Here is a 20,538-nt window from a genome sequence, read left to right as displayed (position 1 = left end):
GAAATGGAGGTAAAAATGCCCTATAATGTATATATATTTACATATATAAAAGATTGAGAGGTTCAGACTCCTGACACCAGTTTGGAGTTTCCAGTATATAGAGTACAGTATACATCACAAGGGAGCACTTCAACACTATAGCAAACTGCATTTTATGTTTTACTTTCCTCAAACTGGGAACACTGATCATGGGCTAGACCCGAAACGTTTGTCCCTTGTCTGTCGGTTTTGTTCACTTTTTTCGGCTTTGTTTAATACAGTTTTTGATTTTGCATTCAGCTCCAGTCTGTGACTCCTTTCTTCCTTTTCATTATACGGCTCTTGGAATTACGCACCGAGCGAAACGCTCAGGATAAGACATTGGCGCGGACGCCACCCCACCATTACTATGTTTTACTTTCCAGCCATGCTTGTGGCAATGTCATGGTGCAGCTGTGACTGTATTGAGCGCCGCTTACCTGATGTTGGACCCCGGTGGCAGGTCCAGGATGGCGCCGTACATGAAGTGAAGCAGGACCTCCATCTCATCTGGGCCCAGCCTGCACATAGGATATGGGAACATACTGCATTATTACATACACAAACAAACAAACAAACAAACAAACAAACAAACAAAACTCACAAACAAGCTAACTCATTTGTCACTGAGATTAGAGTTCAAGCAATGAAACACAGCACAAAACAGACTAAAACAGCATTGATGGCGAAAGCCAACCAAACAGGTAAACAAGCCAACAGGTAACAGTAATTCCATACACACATACACACAAGAGCACTGAGACTCGGGGAAACAGATGGTGCAGCTGCCGTTTCTCTATTATGCTGCCTGGCCATTCAATTATTTAGAGGATAAAGCCCATTTATACAGGGAATTAGGTGAGGTGATCAAACAGGGACCTCAGGGCTATGGAAATGCCAGCAGGAGCACGGGGTGAGTGAGAGAGACAGGGAATACATTTCTGCACCTATATGCGTGAGTGAGTGCGTACGTGCGTGCGTGCAAAAGAGAGAGTGCAAGAGCAATCATTTGTGCCTCTATGTATATGTACTTGTACATATGTGTTTGTGTGTGTGCAAGTGTGTGTGTCTGTGCAAGTGTGCGTCTGTGTGTGTGTGTGTGTTTAACAGATGCAGATGAGAAAGCAGTGCATTATTTAGTAGCTGGATCCATCAGGCTCCTCTGCAGATCTGCAGCCTGAGGAGATATAATAACCTGTATAGTGCTGTGAACTACAGGCAGGAGAACACCAGCGCTCCAGCAGGACAACTGGGAAGCCATCCAGTGTTCTATCAGGACAACTAAGGAATGTGTTCCAGCAAGTGTTTTATCAAGGCAGCGAGGGAATGTCCCAGTGTTCTATCAGTATCGCTACGGAATGTTCCGGAACAAAAACTGCTGGAACTGCTGTTGCGTTTTTTTCTTCCCAAATTCGGTACCTAGACTGCATAAATAGCCTACTGCACATACACACAACCAGGGCCGAAGCATTTAAGGGGATTTAGGCACAAAACAACGCACTGCACTCGTTTTAATGATTAAGTGCTGTATTAGAAAGGCATATTTGTGAAAAAACACATCTCATTGTAAGTACAAGATATTGATGTTGAATTTACATTTGACTGATTGGTTTACATAAGACTGTGGCAGCTGGGAAGAACGGAATCAGTAAAACTGAGGATGGGGCGGTGAGCAATCACAGGACATTACAGATCCTGTGAGACCTGCCCTGAAAGTGTACGGCATGTGAAACCCCACGAACAGTGTTGGGAATCACAGCCATGTTCCTGGATCAATTCGATTTCGATTCTTCGGGCTTTGAATCGATTAAGTTTAACTACAAGCTGTCGCTCATGCTGCACAAATCACCTCTCTTTGACCAAAATGCTTTGTCTCTTTTGACGCAAGCTATACAAAGTGAATTACTTCCGTCACCGTTGTTGCCTTTCATATGTTAATGCGGTAAGGCCAGGGTCTCTGAAACCTTATATTGGTGTGTGTGTGTGTGTGTGTGTACTGTAGGTGTGTGTGTGTGTGTGTGTGTGTGTGTGTGTGTGTGTGTGTGTAGGTGTGTGTAGGTGTGTGTAGGTGTGTGTGTGTAGGTGTGTGTGTGTGTGTGTCTGTGTGTCTTCAGCTGTCTCTGGAACCTACCCTTGTAGTGTGATGCTCTGTCTGGAACTCTCCATCCAACTTCCGCACAGCATGGCTCTGAAGTACTGCGATCGAGCACACAACACAGCCCTGTAGAAACAAACACACAGGGAGTTAATTGGTTAATTTGAACCATGCAATAGTGTTAATAGCACTAATAGCAGTTAAAATCAACAAATATCTACTTCCATCTCTTACAAAGAGCATGAATGAGCCTTTGACGCCTTTTAACAGCAGGACCCACATTGCACGCAGACTCCAGGGCCGCCTGCATACTGCACAGCATGGAAGGCCAGACTCTTGCCAGAGATTCTTTAAGTATATAGAGATATGCCAATGTAATAGGTTGCTATGGGCACCTAACATGAACAGGTTCCGGTCTGCCTAAAGGGGCGTGTCATAATACTCCTAGCATTGAATAGAACAGTCCTTAGGTCTGCCTAAAGGGGGATTTCCCCCCCTCCCCCTTGCAATTGTAGAACCCGGAAACAATGGGCCAATGGAACCTCTCTCTCTCTACTCTCTCTGTCTCTTGCCCTCTAGCTAGGACTCCCATTCCTATCTGTCCCAGTCAGACAGCTACAGGGAGAGGCAGGGGCCACACTGCACAGCGTGGAGGCTACTAACCCTCATGATTATTTCATCTGCTGCCCAGAATATCCTCTGGCTCTCTGGGGACCAGCATCAGGGATGAGATGGCATCAGCATGCAGGACTACACTGCAGACCATACCACGCTGGCCCACACTGTCCAATAACACACACACACACTCCTGTTACTCTTGTTCTCTTTTAAATGTATATATTTTTTCTGTCTCTCTCACACACACACGCATGCACATTAGGGATGCACGATGTCAAACATTTCGGCCGATACCGATATCCGATATCCGATATTGATATTGCGGCTTTGGCCGATAACCGATATTAACCGATACCGATGTTTTTCTTTTCTTTTTTTTTTAAAAGAGATGACAATGATGCGAACAAACGGAATTTTTGATTGTCCTCTTATTTCCAAAAACACTTTTTAGCTCCCTGTGATTAAATTAGATAAGAAATAGAGACAAACTAGAAGACAAACAATGTAAGTCACCGTCAAGTTCAATCTTTTAGCACCGTAACATATAAAAAAAAACATCGGCGTTAACATCGGCCCAGTTTTACCCATCGGACCAATGGCCGATGTGTTGAGAAATGTCAAATATCGGCCGATACCGATACATCTGGCCGATACATCGTGCATCCCTAATGCACATGCACAAAACACACACACACACACACAGGCACGCGCGCACACACAGTTAAGCCTTGTGTACACAGTCACAGACACATGCACGTACTGATTCTCTGACACACAGACACGCAAGCCTAAAGACATTGCTTAAAATAGCCAGGTTTGTTCTGGTCCCTATTTGTGGTGTGTGTGAGACAGCAGTAGTGAGGTATAACTTTCTCTCTCTCTGCTCTTCTCAATCCATCTCTTGCTCTCTCTCATAAACAGACTTTTGTTCCCTCTTACCTACCTTACCCATCTGTCTCCCTCCCTTTTTCTCTATGGGTTTCTGTCTGTCTCTCTCATTATTAAAGGCAGTGACCGTCTCATCGGATGCGGCACAACATCCATCACTGGGATGGCCAGTGACACAGACAGCAAAGGCCTGACTTAACACAGACCAGAGACTATTACCACTCAAGGACGGAGACACGCACGCGCACACGCAGGCACGCAGGCACGCACGCACGCAGACACACACACACACAGACACACACATACACGCACACGCACACGCACACGCACACACACACACACACACACACACACACACCCAGGTCAGGGCCAAGGGGAGAGTGGGAGCACCAGGTGAGTGGGGGTTGATGTGGAGTTGATTAAGCCTGTTCTATGGAGCGACAGGCTTCTCTGCCACAGCCGCTGGCCAAAACCCATTGGACCCCTTCGTACAGCATGGACCATGCAAGGACGCGTTTCATTTCAGCCCGTGACAATGTTGACGAATGCCCCTGGCTTGTTTGTTACTTAATTGGCAGGAGGATTATACCAAACTAAAGCCCTGATCTGGCTGAGAACTGGCTTTGTCCATGAAATACAATGAATGGAGTTTAACGACATGTTTTCCTTAAAGGGTTCAAGTTCCAAAATGAAGTCTGGTTGTTTAAATGTCTTTGAAGAGCATGACCGGTGTGAATGTGAATCTTCCCAGACATGCACGTATATTCAGTCAATATTCAGGCAACGGAATAGAATCACAAAAAGTCTGGGTAGGATCCATGCCATTTCTGCTAATAAGGAACAACTGTAATTTTACAGTAAAAGGGGCATGCAGTCTCAGAGTCTGGATCTGTCTCTGCTGTTGCTAAATATGGAACACCTGTAGATGAGCATCATCACAGACAGAGAGAGAGAGAGAGAAAGAGAGAGAGAGAAAGAGAGAAAGAGAGAGAGAGAGAGAGAGAGAGCAAGAAAAAGAGAGCAAGGGAGAAAGAAAGCGAGAGATCAAGAAACTGTATATTCCAATTTCACTGACTAAAAATAACAGCTTCTTTTTATAAAATCACAGAGCTTTCCGGTCTGATACATGTCTTGTGTTTCATGTCTTAATCTATACCTGTCTGATCATGACGATACCACATGAAAAGATGTGGCCTGGACAAATACTATTTTGGAACAAAATCTATTTTTACTTTCGCTAACATTTTCTCCCATCGATCCCAAACGATTAAGTTACACACACTAAATAACTACCGTAATTCTGCTCAGTTTATATGAAGGTGTCTATGACCGTCTGTAAGGGTTTACGCTCTGTTAATGTGCTGTATACTGGTAGGCAGGGGTGATAGTGAAAAAAAATCCTGAGCCTGAACTTTTTCCCCTGCTCTAACGACGACGACAAGATACTGCATAGTGACGTAACGGCCTATTTTGACACATTATTCAAACATTTAATAGCCTGTGTATGACCATTATTCAAGCCTGATCGTAGAAGAAAGCCCTGAACCTATAACACTTTCTGAGATAAGAATAACCTAATGGCTAATTATTATCAATGTTTTTATTTTTGCAAACTCTGTCAAGCCTGAAATCAGGCATGGAGCCTGAATACTATCAGCCCTGGGTAGGACTAAAGCTGCATCCTCCAAACACATCATTACTTGCTCCTCGTTTACTCGCGCTTTTCTAACCAGAAACCCGCAACATCACATCACTTGTATTCTTCTGGTAGCATCATGTCCCAAATCACTGGAACACACACACACACATTCCACTGACCAATATCGCTCTACTATTAAGTGAGTAGTGTGGCGATATGAGTGTGATTTTTATTTTATTAATGCACCTCATCTCATCTCATCTCCAGAGTCTAATGAGGCCAACAGGCAATAACAGGCAGGAAGACATTAGTTACGCAACCACCTCATAACTGATCTTGATTGCCAAGATTACTAATTAGAAACTACTAATGGGCCATAGAGTGTCTGTGTGTGAGTATATGAGTGTGTTCATGTGTCTGTGCATATGTGTGTGTTTATACTTGTGTTTGTGCATGCTCTCATATGTGCTTAAGGCAGTATGATGCTCATGAATAAACATAGATAACAACCCTTTAATATTTGATGGCCATATCATCAGCTGACATACAGCGTGAGAAGAAATATCGTCTGTAGCCAGCTCTGGCTTCCCAATGCCTGAAAACTAAACGCATGACAACCAGCTGCTGTGAACACCAACACCATGCTTCTGCTTTACAGATATCAGGATTTTGGTTTCTTTTCAAGCGGCAACCCACATTAACAAGACACAGCAAGGATAACAAAAACCCACATAAAGCATGTAGGTTGTCCAGTCCTTTCACAAGTCACCGGCAGGTTTTGTGCGTGCTGCTTCCATGAGTGGGTTGTTGAAATGCCACACAGTCAGTCACACATAATGACACAAACACACGTCAGAACAACCTTTGAAAACTTTCAAAAAAGTCATCAGGGCCCACCCATAAACACACAAACCTTTTTTCAGTGAGGACCCCAAAGATTAGCATCAGCCTGTGAGATGGCTCTGAATTATCTAGAGATCGCGGCAGATTAGATGGGCCGAGTCTCTCTCTCTCTCTCTCTCTCTCTCTCTCTCTCTCTCTCTCTCTCTCTCTGATGCTAAGGCTGTGCTCGTCTGTGCCATCTGTAAAATATCTGCACGGTGGTAACAGGCTTGTCTGTGTAATATATCTGTGCTCTCTCTTTCTCTCTGTAGTTTATCGATGCTGAGTCTGTGCTGTCTGTGTAATATATCTGTGTGCTGATGACGGGCCTTTCTGTGCATTACTGCAGGTGGTGGAGAAGGACGAAGAAGCTGAGTGGCGTTCTCATGTGTAATTCATCAAAGCAAAATGCAGAAATTCACCCAACGGCATAAGAGTAAGGACGCCCAACGACAGTCACAAACACACGCAGCCCCCCCACACAGACACAGACACAGACACAGACACACACACACACACACACACACACACACACACACACACACACACACACACACACACACACACACACACACACACACACACACACACACACACACAGACACAGACACACACACACACACACACACACACACACACACACACACACACACGTCCATGAGGGAGCGGAGGAGCAGAGGAGTCGCACAGGCTGATGTGATGCTGATAACTGACGACGGAAACAGACGGAGATTAATAGAAAAGATTATGAGGAGAGAGAGAGAGAGAGAGAGAGAGAGAGCGAGTGTGTGTTGTCCATTTAATAAAACAGAGAGCGAGAGAAGGCAGAGTTAGAATAAGTAAATAGGTTGGAAACAAATCTGCAGAGAAGAAATAGGGGCAAAACTGGAGGGAGGTAGGGAGGGAGGGAGAGCAAGAGCGAGAGGGGGGCAAGAGGGAGGGAGGGGGTGGGGAATCAAGAGAGAAGAAGAGAGCGAGAGAGCGAGAGAACGCGAGAGAAAGAGAGAGAGAGAGAGAGAGAGAGAGAGAGAGAGAGAGAGAGAGAGAGAGAGAGAGAATAAGAAGAAAGTGACTGTGAGATGAGAGAGATTATTAGTGCTGGTGTGGAGGGAGCTGAGCTGCTGTGCCGTGCAGTGGAGGGGGGAGCTGCAGTCACCAGTGGGCTTCCATACTGATGAGTGTCCTTAGGAGAACCAACCAAGCTACCTACCATCACCACCCCCCTTCCCTCTCATGCAGCATTTACACCAACCCACCCTCCTAAAACCTCATCCACATCTCCACCCCTCATGCTGCCTCTACCCCTCCACAATCCCTCCTGCACCATTCACACTAACCAACACCATCCCTTTCCACCCATGATGCAGCATGCACATGAAACCATTCCCTCCAATCACCCCACACCTCTCCCCCCAACACCCATCCTTCCCCATCTCACCCCTGCAGCAACCACAGGACCGGGTAATCATAGCCAAAACAAAATGATCCTCGCATTACTGCATTAACTAAAAACAAGACGGTTGTGGTGATGCAGGGTAAAAAAAGGGGGAGAGGGGGGATGGGGGGTACCAGGGGAATGTTTGGGAATCTCCATGATCCATCTGCAGTGGAGCTGGAAGAGAGTAGGAATGCATTCCACCACTCCTGTCCTCCACTCTGCTTTCAGAGGGAAAAAAATACACCTGCCCCCAAAGACACAGCACTGTTGCCATGGTTACGAAGTGGTATGCATGTGTGTGTATGTATGTGAGGGTGCTAACTGCCCTGTGCACTCAAAGGAGGCTCATACATACAGAAGAGTCAGGGTAGTAGATCTGAGATCCTATAAGGACCTGTGCACAGGTTGTGAGAAATTGCAACGCAAAACACCACAGACCTCAGAAACCAAAGACAGAAAAATGTCACCTGCCTTACATTACACCGCATATTGTACTTTGGATTTTACAAACACAAAGATTGAAGAATATTTCATCATCCCATAAGCTGATTTAATGGATGGAGAATGACATTGAAGCGATATTGTTAATAGTCTGTCTAAATCATGTAGAGGTGTGAAAGAGCTTGTACACAGGTCATGATGCGAAGGTGACGTGGCATAAGCTTGGCTGTGATTGGCTGCCGCTCACCTGTGGGCGGAGAAGTGCTTGTCTCCCACCTGGATGGTGATGTCACAGGCCTCCCCCCTCTGGAACAGAGCCAGCAGGTCCGCACCCAGACCCGATGCTGCCTCCAACACCACCGCATCTGATGAGAAGAGAAGAGAAGAGAGGGGGGAAGAATAGAGAGAGAGAGATGGAGAGAGAGAGATGGAGAGGAGAGACAGCAAGAGAACCAAAGAGATACAGACATGTAGAAAAAGGAGGAAGGAACAAGAAAGAGGACAACAGAAAGGGTTAGAAAGAATAAAATATAGGGAAGGACAGAAGAAGATAAGGAAAGAGATACAAAGAAGAAAGGACAAAGAAAGAAGTGGGAAAATAAAGGAAAAGCAAAGAGCGACCAAAAGAGGCAAAATGAGGGAGGGAGAGAGAGAGAGAGAGAGAGAGAGAGAGAGAGAGAGAGAGAGAGAGAGAGAGAGAGAGAGAGAGAGAGAGAAGGAGAGGTAAGTCATTATGTTGGTGCAGGCCTGAAGGTCAAGTGTCTGCCACTGTAGTAGTGTGTATGAATATTAATCGGCAACATTGCTTACTGCTGGGTACACAACAGCAGGCAGAGACACACACACACACAGCCTTCGGCTCTGGGCAAACAAATCAATCTAGCTCATTTGAACTGCATAACCCAAACCGCATGGAGAAAGAGAGAGAGGGGGCAGAAAATAGAAGAGAGAAATTGGCATGACATTGCCTAATGCTGTAACCTGAGCGGGGGGGGAAGTGGATGTTCTGGACTGGACTGAGCCTGTTATTGTGCTGAGAGCTAACACAGTTAGCAGACACACTGTTCCCCCAGAAAGCCAGAGCCTCTGTGTGTGTGTGTGTGTGTGTGTGTGTGTGTGTGTGTGTGTGTGTGTGTGTGTGTGTGTGTGTGTGTGTGTGTGTGTGTGTGTGTGTGTGTGTGTGTGTGTGTGTGTGTGTTCATCACTGAGGAAGTACACACACACAGTGCTCAGCTAATATGTGGCAAAGGCGAGCTAGCCAGGCTAAACATGATTAGCACATAAGTGGCTTAAGCACTGTGTTTACAACTCCTCTGGTGGTCTTATGGGGTGACGCGGCCTCTCTCTCAGTCGCACGCACACGCACACGCACACGCACACACACACACACACACACACACACACACACACACACACACACACACACACACACACACACACACACACACACACACACACACACACACACACACACACACACACACACACACACACACACACACACACACACCCTGGAAGATAAAGACTTCGGACATCAGGTCACCAGTGCTGTTTATGAGTTTATTGTTTGCTTGTATGTTTGCTTATTGTGGGCTTTGTAATTGATTTCTGCTGACTGATTACACAGCACAATGCACAAAGAAAAAAACCCAGCTGGCCATTGTAGGGATTAGTGAGTGATGATCTATGTAGGTCTGTGGATTACAGTACAAAGCCAGTCCCAGAGAGGTTACATCAAGGAAATTCACTGGGGTGCATGAGGGCCCTGCATCCAACCTACTGTGTAAAATTGCCTGTTCCATTGTGGTGCTCGTATCAATGAAGGCAATATTGTTATTATCTATGTAACAAGAAATGTGAAATAGAATCACCAAGACCATTCAATTTCATTACATTTTTCTTTTTACATAGTCATCGTATCTCTGCAGCGGACCAAGTTCAACATGGAATATTTACACAAGCTTGCCAAACCGAGCAAAACAGTGCGGTAGCTACTTCGGAGCAATTCTGAGGCTGTCCGATTTCAACAATCCATAAAATGACTTTAATGTTTTTTGTACGACGGTAGTGATGAAAGACTTTTCTGGTAAGATACTGTGTGCTACACTAGCTGCTGGGAGATTAGGGGCTAATAGAAGAATTGAAGATTTTTTCCAGTTTCCAACATCTCCCATCACAGCCAACTACAGCTCAGTGCGTGGTGATGTGCTGCCTGTAAGACACATGTTGCATTTATGAATTGAGAACCAGAAGACACAAGTGTTCTTTCTGATAGAGGGCCCCACAATAGCTGTGTATATATGGCGCTTTTTTCGCTGATAGGAGTAGATCTGATCCGATTAGTCTGATCGGAATGAAGTGTATACATTACATTGACCTCGAACGTTCGAATACCTGCAACGCGCGGTTACCAGGGACTGTGCACAGTAACAGGCCGGGTTATATGGTTGAAACTGCGATAAACATGAAAGTATCGCTTGCTTTATTTATATTTTTAGTCTTCCTGAAAGTGCAGCGGCAAGCGACACTGTTGTACTTAATCTTGCGCTTATGGGGAGGTGCGTAACAGCGGCACTCCGGCGTGCTGTTGTCACCAGTTCACTTAAAACACCTCACAAACAAGAAAGAAGTCTGGGGATGAGAGTACGAAGCCAGGATTGGTGGGAGAGAGTTGTTCTGCAGGAATTCAGTGACCAATGTGGCGTGAAAATGTTAGGATAACCAGAGCTTCATTTGTTAAAATATGTGACACGATTGCGTCACAAACAACCAAGTGGAACAGAGTGTATACATGGACCATCTGATCGGACTACACCACCTCTTCTAGTCCGATTAGAATTCTGATCCGATCAAAGAAATCTACTCCGATTGGGCCGTATATACAAGGGGATTCCTGATCGGATTGAAAAAATATCCCTATTCTAATCGGATCAGAAGTGCCCATGTATACATACCTAATGACTCACAATCGCATTCAACCAGCCAGGTTTACACTAAGGATAACATAAGAAGGCAGACAAGGCACCCCCTTCTCTCTCTGGCTTAGCGCGGTCGGAAAAGGACACGGGGACCAGGTAGATATTAAGTACAGAGGTTAAGAGGGCTGAGGCTGATCCTCTGTCCCCAACCCTGGGAGTCTGGGAGTCACCTGTATCTGTGTGGCTCACCTGGCCAGAGCAGCAGCCACAGATGGAGTCCAGCTTAAGAAGTACACCCCTGCCATGAACAGTTCACTGTGTCACCTTTTCTGTGTCCGTGTGTCTCATCTTGGCCAGAGAAGGAGCTGGACTACAGCTTCTCAGTAAGTACACAGATACTAAAGAGGACACTCGAACAATGTGCTCCCCTCACCCAACCCTATCTGTGTCTCCCTAGGTCACTTGTATGCGTCTGTAGTTCAATGGGTTACCTGTATGTAGGGTATGTGTCTGTGTCTCACCTGGGTCGGGTGCAGAGCCTGAGTAGGAGTCCAGGTAGTCTGGTACGTCAGCATGCACCCCGTTCACCTGAGCTTCACCTGGGAGACCCCTGATCTTACTCGGACAATGATCTGCCGAGTACACCCTCCTGAAAGGGGAAAGAGACATGCGTCAGAGGAAAGACACAGGATAACACACACCGAGGTGGTCAGTGTGGAAAGGAAGAGAGGTAAGAGGAGAGAGAAGGAGATTGAAGGTGCAACATCCTTTGTGCTTTCATACACACACTGAATACACCCCCCCTTTCCCAAACGCACAAACACACACACAAACAGCACAAATCTCTAATTTGCAAATATGCACCAAGTGAGCATCAACAACAACACTTATTACAGCTATGAAACCTAAACAATATAGTGTACATAACTGTCCGAACACAATGCGGAAATATGGCTATAATGATAGGCTTGAACTTTAATACTTTTACTTACTTAACCCCATCATGCCATTCGGCGCATAGGGCAACAATTAATTCTTAAAGGAGNATTTCGGCCAGTTTGGNTTCATATCCCATCTTGGGTGGGCCCAGGGAAAAGGATGAAAGGGAAAACAGCGAGAAATTTTCATGCGAGATAAGCAAAGTTGTTCAATTGCGCCGTTTTCGGTTAAAGCGTTTCGGTTTAACCTGTTTTAAAGCTCCTAGCGTGTATTAAAATTATTAAATTATTAAATAATTGTCCATTAATTTATTTCAGATGTCTAACATCACTGACATCAATTTACACATTACATCTTCTATTGTGTATGCTTCAGGACCATCCGTCTGATGATGATATGGCAAATTGCTTGCCGGCTGCACCCTCTAAAAACTGCCCAGTATTATCTGAAGTGCATGCATTTTCTTCCATAAGGCTGTCGTCATAACTAAGGCTGTTTTCCACTGCAGAGGGATTAGCGCTGCTGTCATAAGCGATCTCTGTGGAGGGTATCCTGAGGGGCTGCAGACCTAACACTGCTGCTGTTTCCCAATCTCTCTAAACATGCTCTGTGGCGCCATCTGCCAGTCAAACACTGGCACTGCGGTGAACAGCAATATGAATAGCTAAATGCAGGCAAAAATGAAATCTGGCAGGTAAAATTCCTCAGATGGAATACCATTACTCTCCATATGGGAAAGAGATTTATCTGGGGTGTAGGCGCATTCAAGAAATACAATTTCCACTGTCCCAGAGAAATAGTCAAATCTGAAAATAAATCTTACAAAAATCAATACCACAACAAATTGTTACACCACAGCCTGGCACTCCGTTGGACTTAATCAACTGCTAATTTGCTTTATTTGGTAATAGATAGTTCCAACTTGCTGTCAATCTGCGATGTTGTTTCACTCCATTCTTTAGTGTGTGTGTGTGTGTGTGTGTGTGTGTGTGTGTGTGTGTGTGTGTGTGTGTGTGTGTGTGTGTGTGTGTGTGTGTGTGTGTGTGTTTAAAGTGCGAAAGAAGCAGGAGAAGAGCTGTGTGTGCGCTGACGTCCAAATGTTAACTGCACTCGACAGCGCTTAAGGATGAGAGAGAGAGGCGTGTGTGCGCTGTGTGTGTGTGTGTGTGCTGCCGACATAGGGCAAAGCACAGACCTGCATTAACCAATACAGGTCTGTGGGGCAAAGTGTGTGTGAGGAGCAGAGAGATGGGCATTTCTGTGTCTGTGAGTGTGTGTGGGAGCGAAGCTGAGTGTAAGGGGAGCTGTATGTGTGTAGTGGAGAGGTGTGAGGAGAGTGGTGATGAGGAGGATGTGGAGACATGTGGGGTGTGGAGAGCTGTGGAGAGAGAGAGAGAGAGAGAGAGAGAGAGAGAGAGAGAGAGAGAGAGAGAGAGAGAGAGAGAGAGAGAGAGAGAGAGAGAGAGGTGTGGGCCGGAGGGATGGACATGGGTGTGGAGAGCTGTGGAGAGAGAGGTGTGGACATGGGTGTGGAGAGCTGTGGAGAGAGAGGTGTGGACATGGGTGTGGAGAGCTGTGGAGAGAGAGGTGAGGGCCAGAGGGATGGACATGGATGTGGAGAGCTGTGGAGAGAGAGGTGTGGGCCAGAGGGATGGACATGGATGTGGAGAGCTGTGGAGAGAGAGGTGTGGGCCAGAGGGATGGACATGGATGTGGAGAGCTGTGGAGAGAGAGGTGTGTACAGGTATATGACTGAAAGAGAGAAGAGGGAGGCAGGAGGTATGCTGTGTTGGGATTAGGGATGCAAATTATCGATGAATTCATTAATCATTAGTTGATAGCCTTATCGATCGACTTCCGATTAATTGATAAGCTGCGTTTTTCCCCCAAAATCTCAATGTTTCTCGGAAAAAAACTACTTAATCTAAAAACTTAAATAAAAAATTGAGATAAAATACCACATTTAATCCAAATGTGTTTTAAATATTCCCACTATTCACACCCTTCTTCACACACACTATTCACATGCCCATTTCACCTGGGTCTCATGTAGGTTGAATTGTCGATTAATTGCGATTAATGTCTTCTTAATCGATTAATGCATTGATTGATTAAAGTCGATTAATCGTTTGCATCCCTAGTTGGGATGGAGGGACACGTGGGGATGTGAAGACTGAAGGGAGGGAGTGAAGAGTGCAGAGAGATGGGGAGATGAGGATGAGGAGAGTTCAGGGATGAGTGTGAATGAGGGTGCGAGATGTAGAGGGAAGGCGTGGAGAGAGTGCTGTGTCAGAGTTCAGATGCCAGGAGATGGAGGATACTGTGTAAGGGTGGACATGTGCAGAGAAACAGGAAGGTGTGTGTGTGTGTGTGTGTGTGTGTGTGTGTGTGTGTGTGTGTGTGTGTGTGTGTGTGTGTGTGTGTGTGTGTGTGTGTGTGTGTGTGTGTGTGTGTGTGTGTGTGTGTGTTTAGAGGGGTATGGACTGGAGAGAGGGTTGTATAAGGATGGAGTGGTGTGGTGAGAGTGCTGTGTAAGGGTGTAGCCGTGTCGAGATAGGCGTGTGTCTGAGCATGGAGACAGAAGGGCACACTGAGAGACAGCACACTAATTAAGTATCCGCTGAGGCACTAACCGAGAGTGGGAGGTGTGTGGGTGGAGTATCAGGGGGGCAGAGAGAGAAAGAGAGAATGAGAGAGCATACGTGTGTGTGGTGTGTGTTTGTGTGTTCCTGGCAGCACCTCTCTCTCCAAGTGACGTCAATGCCAATGTCTATGTGTGCTTCAGCAGACAGATAACAAGGAAGGTGGTTTGGTATCAAGGCTACTATGGCTGTGGCTATACACATATAATTTCTACTTATAAGTATAGTACCAAGTAGCAATTGTGCACATCCAATGCAAGCATACACACAAACATTAAAACAAAGATAGAATGAGCACATTTAAACACGCACAGAGAACACATGCACACCAACATGCATGCATTACGCACAGACACACACACACACCTGATGAAGTCTTTGAGGTCGGCGGCGTCACAGTCCTGCAGGAGCACCTCTGATTGGTTGGGAGCGGCGCCCGTCAGCAGGTGGGCGGCTCTGGCCAGCAGCACCGCCCTGTGAACACGCAGCTGCGAGGAGCCCACACACAGACACACATCCGCCTCCTGCTCCTCCGCCAATAACCTGGAGAGATACACAGGAACATCATGCAGAGGGAGGAGAAGAGACAGGAGACAGGAGAGAACAGGGGAGAGAACAGGGGAGAGGAGAGGAGAGGAGAGAGGAGGGGAGAGGAGAGAGGAGAGGAGGAGAGAAGAGGAGGGCACATGAGAGGAGATGAGGAAGAAAGAGGAGAGAGGAGGCGAGAGGATACAGTAGGAGAGGAAACGAGGAGGAAAGAGGGGAGGAGAGGAGGAGGAGAGAGGGGAGGAGAGGAGGAGGAAAGAGGAGGGGACAGGAGAGTTGAGTAGAGGAGGGGGAAAGATGAGAGGGAGGCCAGAGACACACCAGTACACCCAGGGAGAGGGAGAGGAAGAGGAGAGGAGAGGGAGGAGAAAGAGAGAGGAAGAGCGAGAGAGTTAAGAATCGAGAGAGGGAGGGGAGGAGAGAGGCAGAGCGAGAGAGGGACGGAAAGAAGAGAGTTGCCAGAAGACCCAGGGAAAGGGAGGAAGGGAGGGAGGGAGAGAAAGGAACAGCAGAGATGGAGAAAAAACAGACAGGAGGGAGGGTAAGCAGGAGAGAGGGATGAGAGGAGAGAAAAAGGCAAACCAAAACATAGCTGCTAAGACACCGTGGCTGTATCTGTTGTGTAGCCATGGTGACAGTAACTCAGTGGTTACAGGAGTGGAAGGGCCTCAGGTGCTTCATGGTAGACAACAATGGCTTTTTAATGTCACATTAAAGGGATAGTTTGGTCAATTTCAACATGCAGTTGTAATGCTCACACTACCCTGGACTTGTCAGTGCCTGAGATTTTTTTTTTCTTCTTCTTCAGCCGTTTCCGAGATCCTGGTCATTGTAATGGGGGCAGCTCTTTGTTTACATTTCAAAAAAACATTTTTATTTATTCCCAAAAACATCCAAAAGGTTATAAAACATCAGAAGACAACTAGCAAACAGCAGTACCTTTTGGGAAAATATTTGGAGTTGGCCTATGTTTAATTTTTTAAAAATGGAAACAAACGCTGCCCCCATTAGAATTGCTCATATCTCGGAAAGGGCTGAGCCGAAAAATGTGGCATCACCAGGTACTGACAAGTCAAGGGTAGCGTGAGCAATACAACTGCATGTTGAAATTGACCAAACTGTCCCTTTAATGTCACCAACGGTCCAAGCTGCTATTCAGGCAACATCTTGCAATATAACTTCAGCATTAAGAACAATAAAAACATTTCTTAATTTCTCATTTTTCATGCTATGACGTGACGTGATGAACTCATACCAGCTAACGTACAGCATGGGCTGGCTTTCCTGCCCTTTCAAGTTTGCGAGGGGAGATGTAACATTGTGAGTACTGGGCTGTAAAACTGTGTTTAGGAAGAAATGCACAAAAAACCAAATTCTCCCTCACTCCCTCTCCCTCTCTTTACTGCTCCTCCGGGGATGACAGCAATTTTCACAGCAATTTTCACAACAATTTTCACAACATGACACATCGGCCTGACTCCTAAGCGCTACCATCACAATTCTTATCATGTGCCCTCCTTTTTTTCCGATTCAACTGGGTGACCCAGAAATACTACGGCACCCTAAGGCCCATACACTCACACACACATTCATTAGCATGTGTTTATTGGTAATTACGCATGCGTGCACGGGAACACGCACACACGCACACACACACAAAATAACTTATCTCAAACAGACACACATGCATGCACACAGACACTATCACTCTTACTGTCTTTCTTATACACAGTACATAAATAAACACAAGCACATCACCACTCTAACTGTCCTCGTTATCTCACACAGACACGCATGCATGCAAACACACATTATAACTCTCGCTGTCATCCTTACACACAGTACACAAATACACTCCAGCACATCACCACTCTAATTGTCTCTCTCTCACACACTCAAACACACACACACGTCCTGTCTTACCGCCCCCTCCAAGGCGAAATGGGTAACAAGGGGAGTAGCAGTGACACACACACACACACACACACACACACACACACACACACACACACACACACACACACACACACACACACACACACACACACACACACACACACACACACACACAGTTCTCTCTTCCACTCTGTCTGACCTTCCCTTCCCTCCCACTGGGTGACCCACTGAGCAGAACACATACTTAACCCCTGCATGCCTGCGTGCGTGTGCGTGCGTACATGCTAGCATGCCAGTGAGTTTCAGAGAACCCTCCCAAAAATCAGCTAGCATCATCACTTTACTTTAAATCACCTACACCTGCTCTACATTACAGCCACTGAAGTGACTGCCTTAGCCATCCTCTAGAGGCAGAGAGAGAGAGAGAGAGAGAGAGAGAGAGAGAGAGAGAGAGAGAGAGAGAGAGAGAGAGAGAGAGAGAGAGAGAGAGAGAGAGAGAGAGAGGGGAAGAGACCGAGTCCATCTCCAAAATGTTCTTGTGAATAACACTCCAGTGGAAATGACAAAGTGCACTGCTCTCTTCTCACTGAAACACTTCTGAGAAGCATTTTTAGCACCCACGGTCTCTTGCTAACCATTCCAGCGCAACGCATTGGCAGTTCAGGCTAAGGCCGACATTCTGGATCTGCACCAAGCTACCTACACACAAGCACAGACAGAAGGCCCCACACAACACAATACAAGCACTTGACTACTGTTTACTGCCCGTTTACTTTAGTCACATCAGACAACAAAGACGAGCTTATAAGATGCCCTATTTCTTCACATTCAAGTAACCCCACTAAAAATATGTGTGAGTCAACAACAAAAATGCTGCTGACATATTAAGCTAAAAATGAGGTCCACTATGGATTGTTATTCTAATTTTAAAAATAAAGTGCTCAAATCCATATTATGGATAAAGGTTATATTTGTGCCGCAACATAGATGTAAACATGGCGAGACACGAGAGGCTCTCTGCATTCAACCGGCACATGTGGAAACATTCGTAAGAGACATCATCGGCATGATCAGTACTTAGTTTCAATGTATGGTCATCATAACGGAGACAGAACACAAATCATAATTAATATTACACAATGTAAAATTAACAAATGTAATATTAACGTTTGGCTGTAATACCAACGTGATCAAACTGTTTATTGACCTGCATATCTTTCCAGCATGTCATAGTCTTAAAATACTTCCTGGTGTTGTGCATGTTGTATTCTTCTCCTGGACTCTACTCTCTCACCTTAGGAAGTCCTCTGACAGGGCTCGGGACAGGCACTTCTTCAGGGCAGCCCTGGACTTCCTCTCTTTGACGTGGAACTCACGGGCGGCCTCAGAGGACATCATAGGGTTTCCCGCAGACAAGGACATGATACCGCTGCTCCACAAACCTGTAGTCTCCTACTCACTAGAGGCCACCTGCAAAACTGACCAGGACAAACATCGCCATGACATTACATTACATTATATTATATTAGGCTATTTGAAAAGGACATGATACTGCTGTGGCCAGCAAACCTGCAGTATCCTACTCACTAAACACCACCTGCAAGACAGGCCAGGAGGCACCATGACATTGCATTACATTATAGTACATTAAATTAGGCTGCCGCTATTTGACAAGGGCATACTGCTGTGGCCCACAAACATGCAGTGTCCTACTAACAGGCCACTCACCTGCCAGGCTGACCAGTACAAACAACAGGCAGGCATTAGGTCAGTCTGTCTTTGGAGGGATATGTAAACAGCCCTGCTTTGTTGCTTTTCTTGGCTGGCCACCAGAAAACTAACAAATGGGAATTTCTCACAAGCAAACTACTCTGTGGATCTTCAATAACATCACAACAACACTTTCTAAAACTCTTAGGTCCATCATCAAAATATATGGATAACAATGTCACAAAGTTGGGGGACACTCTGTCCAAGGCTCCAATGGCCCTTTTGGTGTGATAGGCTACCCCAAATTCAAATGTGCAATGATCCCAAAGGCTCGCGCATCCATTGCTTAAGAAGATTTGCAGAACGTGTCCATTCATTTTTTAATACCAAACGCATCATTTGCCATCATAAATCAAATAATCGGCTACTACTCACCTACAACAAAAAGACAAGGTACATTACACTAAGGAAACCTGGAATTCTCTGAGCAAAACGCAAATTCACCCACGTTGTTGAGTGAGGCAACCGACTGGGCCAAAGTCCACTCACGGAGCCTTCAGGCAAAATGCTCAAGCAAGCATTTTCTCAAAGAGTACATTTGATTATCTGCCTGACAAAAGGCTAACTCTGCAGTTTTGGAAAGGGTGGTAGTGGGCACATGTTCACAGTATGCTAGCAAGAGACCCCACAAGAAACTGGCAGATCCAATGAGTGGGTACTGCACAATATCAAATCTAAATGTCTGCCAAAATATAACACTGCACGTAGAGTAGACGGGATGCTGTCTGTTCCACTCCTACAGAACAGTCCCAGAGTACTGCCCCTGTCAAAACAGCGCAGCTTAGCAACCCAAGCTAACACCTAGCTTTCCGTAGAGGACCACCCAAGTTCTGCGCTGTTATCTATTTTATACACTTATGTTGTGCGGCCAAAGTTTGGAAGACCAGATTATATCGGCAATCTTCATTAAGAGTCATTAATTGCTGTCAAAAACAAAATGACACTTACAAATTTCGCTCCATCCGCCTCCTTCTTCAACACCAACTCACTGACTGGTAGTGGTGGTGGTGGGTGTGTAGGTTGCTAGCTAGCATGGCTAGCCAGCCAAAATAATTTGCAGCACTTGGTTTTGTCAGCGGTAGTTACTCACTTAGTGAAAAGGCAATGTATAGTTGCCTGTGCAGCATAAAAGACCTATATTGATGTTAAGGGCAACACAATGTTACAACGTCCGTTGCATTCACGCCTCTGTCGCCACTGTCATCGGCGGCGTCCTTCCCTGTCATTTCAGCGGAGGCAGGCAGGCAGGCTCCACGCTGCTTCACAACAATGACGTCAGAACGAAGCAACCCCGCCCAGGTGGCAGAAGGTAGGCTACCTCCTGTTGTGTCTGGCTGCCTGTCTGTTTTTTGGCTGCGGCCTTGTTTAGGTGTGTTGTTAAAAAATATTTCCATGATTTCGTGAATTCATTAAGGAAATGCTTCATATGGAGTTGTATCTTCTTGTTGGCTGCTTATCGACATGCATTGCACACCAGAAAATTAAGAAAGCAACCAAACTCATAGGCCTACAATCAGAGTATCTTCATAGGCTACTGTAGGCCTATATAACTTAAGCTATAGTTATAACTACAGTAGTCCAAATGAAAAACATCACTTCCATCCATATTTTTATCCACTATCAACGATTAGGCAATATGTATTTAATGTTGCTGCATAATGTAGGCTATTTAGGATGACCGTGGTAACATGCCTAATTTGCAGTTATAGCCAACTGACAGGAGGATGCATCCATTCATCATGTCTGATGCTCTTTTATGAATGACTGCATGAATTAATGTCTTTATTGTTATTGTACAGGTACAACAA

The 20,538-nt window shown here is 45.7% G+C and overlaps 1 protein-coding gene across 2 annotated transcripts in view; it reads right to left on the bottom strand.

Annotated features, from left to right (window-relative positions):
* Nucleotides 1–19,971, bottom strand: part of btbd8 (BTB domain containing 8) — a 67,855-nt gene extending 47,884 nt beyond the window's left edge. For both annotated transcript variants that reach the window (XM_063200909.1, XM_063200910.1), the window contains exons 1-7: nt 19,679–19,971; nt 18,255–18,438; nt 14,885–15,061; nt 11,459–11,586; nt 8,267–8,384; nt 2,150–2,239; nt 459–539 (exon numbers count right to left, since the gene is read on the bottom strand). In XM_063200909.1, the coding sequence (XP_063056979.1) occupies nt 459–539; nt 2,150–2,239; nt 8,267–8,384; nt 11,459–11,586; nt 14,885–15,061; nt 18,255–18,382 (722 nt within the window). In that variant the 5' untranslated portion in view covers nt 18,383–18,438; nt 19,679–19,971. The remainder of the gene's footprint in view (nt 1–458; nt 540–2,149; nt 2,240–8,266; nt 8,385–11,458; nt 11,587–14,884; nt 15,062–18,254; nt 18,439–19,678) is intronic.
* Nucleotides 19,972–20,538: the final 567 nt, after the last annotated feature.

Source organism: Engraulis encrasicolus, chromosome 6 (genome assembly GCF_034702125.1).
Source record: "Engraulis encrasicolus isolate BLACKSEA-1 chromosome 6, IST_EnEncr_1.0, whole genome shotgun sequence".
NCBI classification, from domain to species: domain Eukaryota; kingdom Metazoa; phylum Chordata; class Actinopteri; order Clupeiformes; family Engraulidae; genus Engraulis; species Engraulis encrasicolus.
The sequence above is the reverse complement of the archived record's forward strand: the minus strand, read 5'-3'. Positions and strand labels throughout refer to the sequence as shown.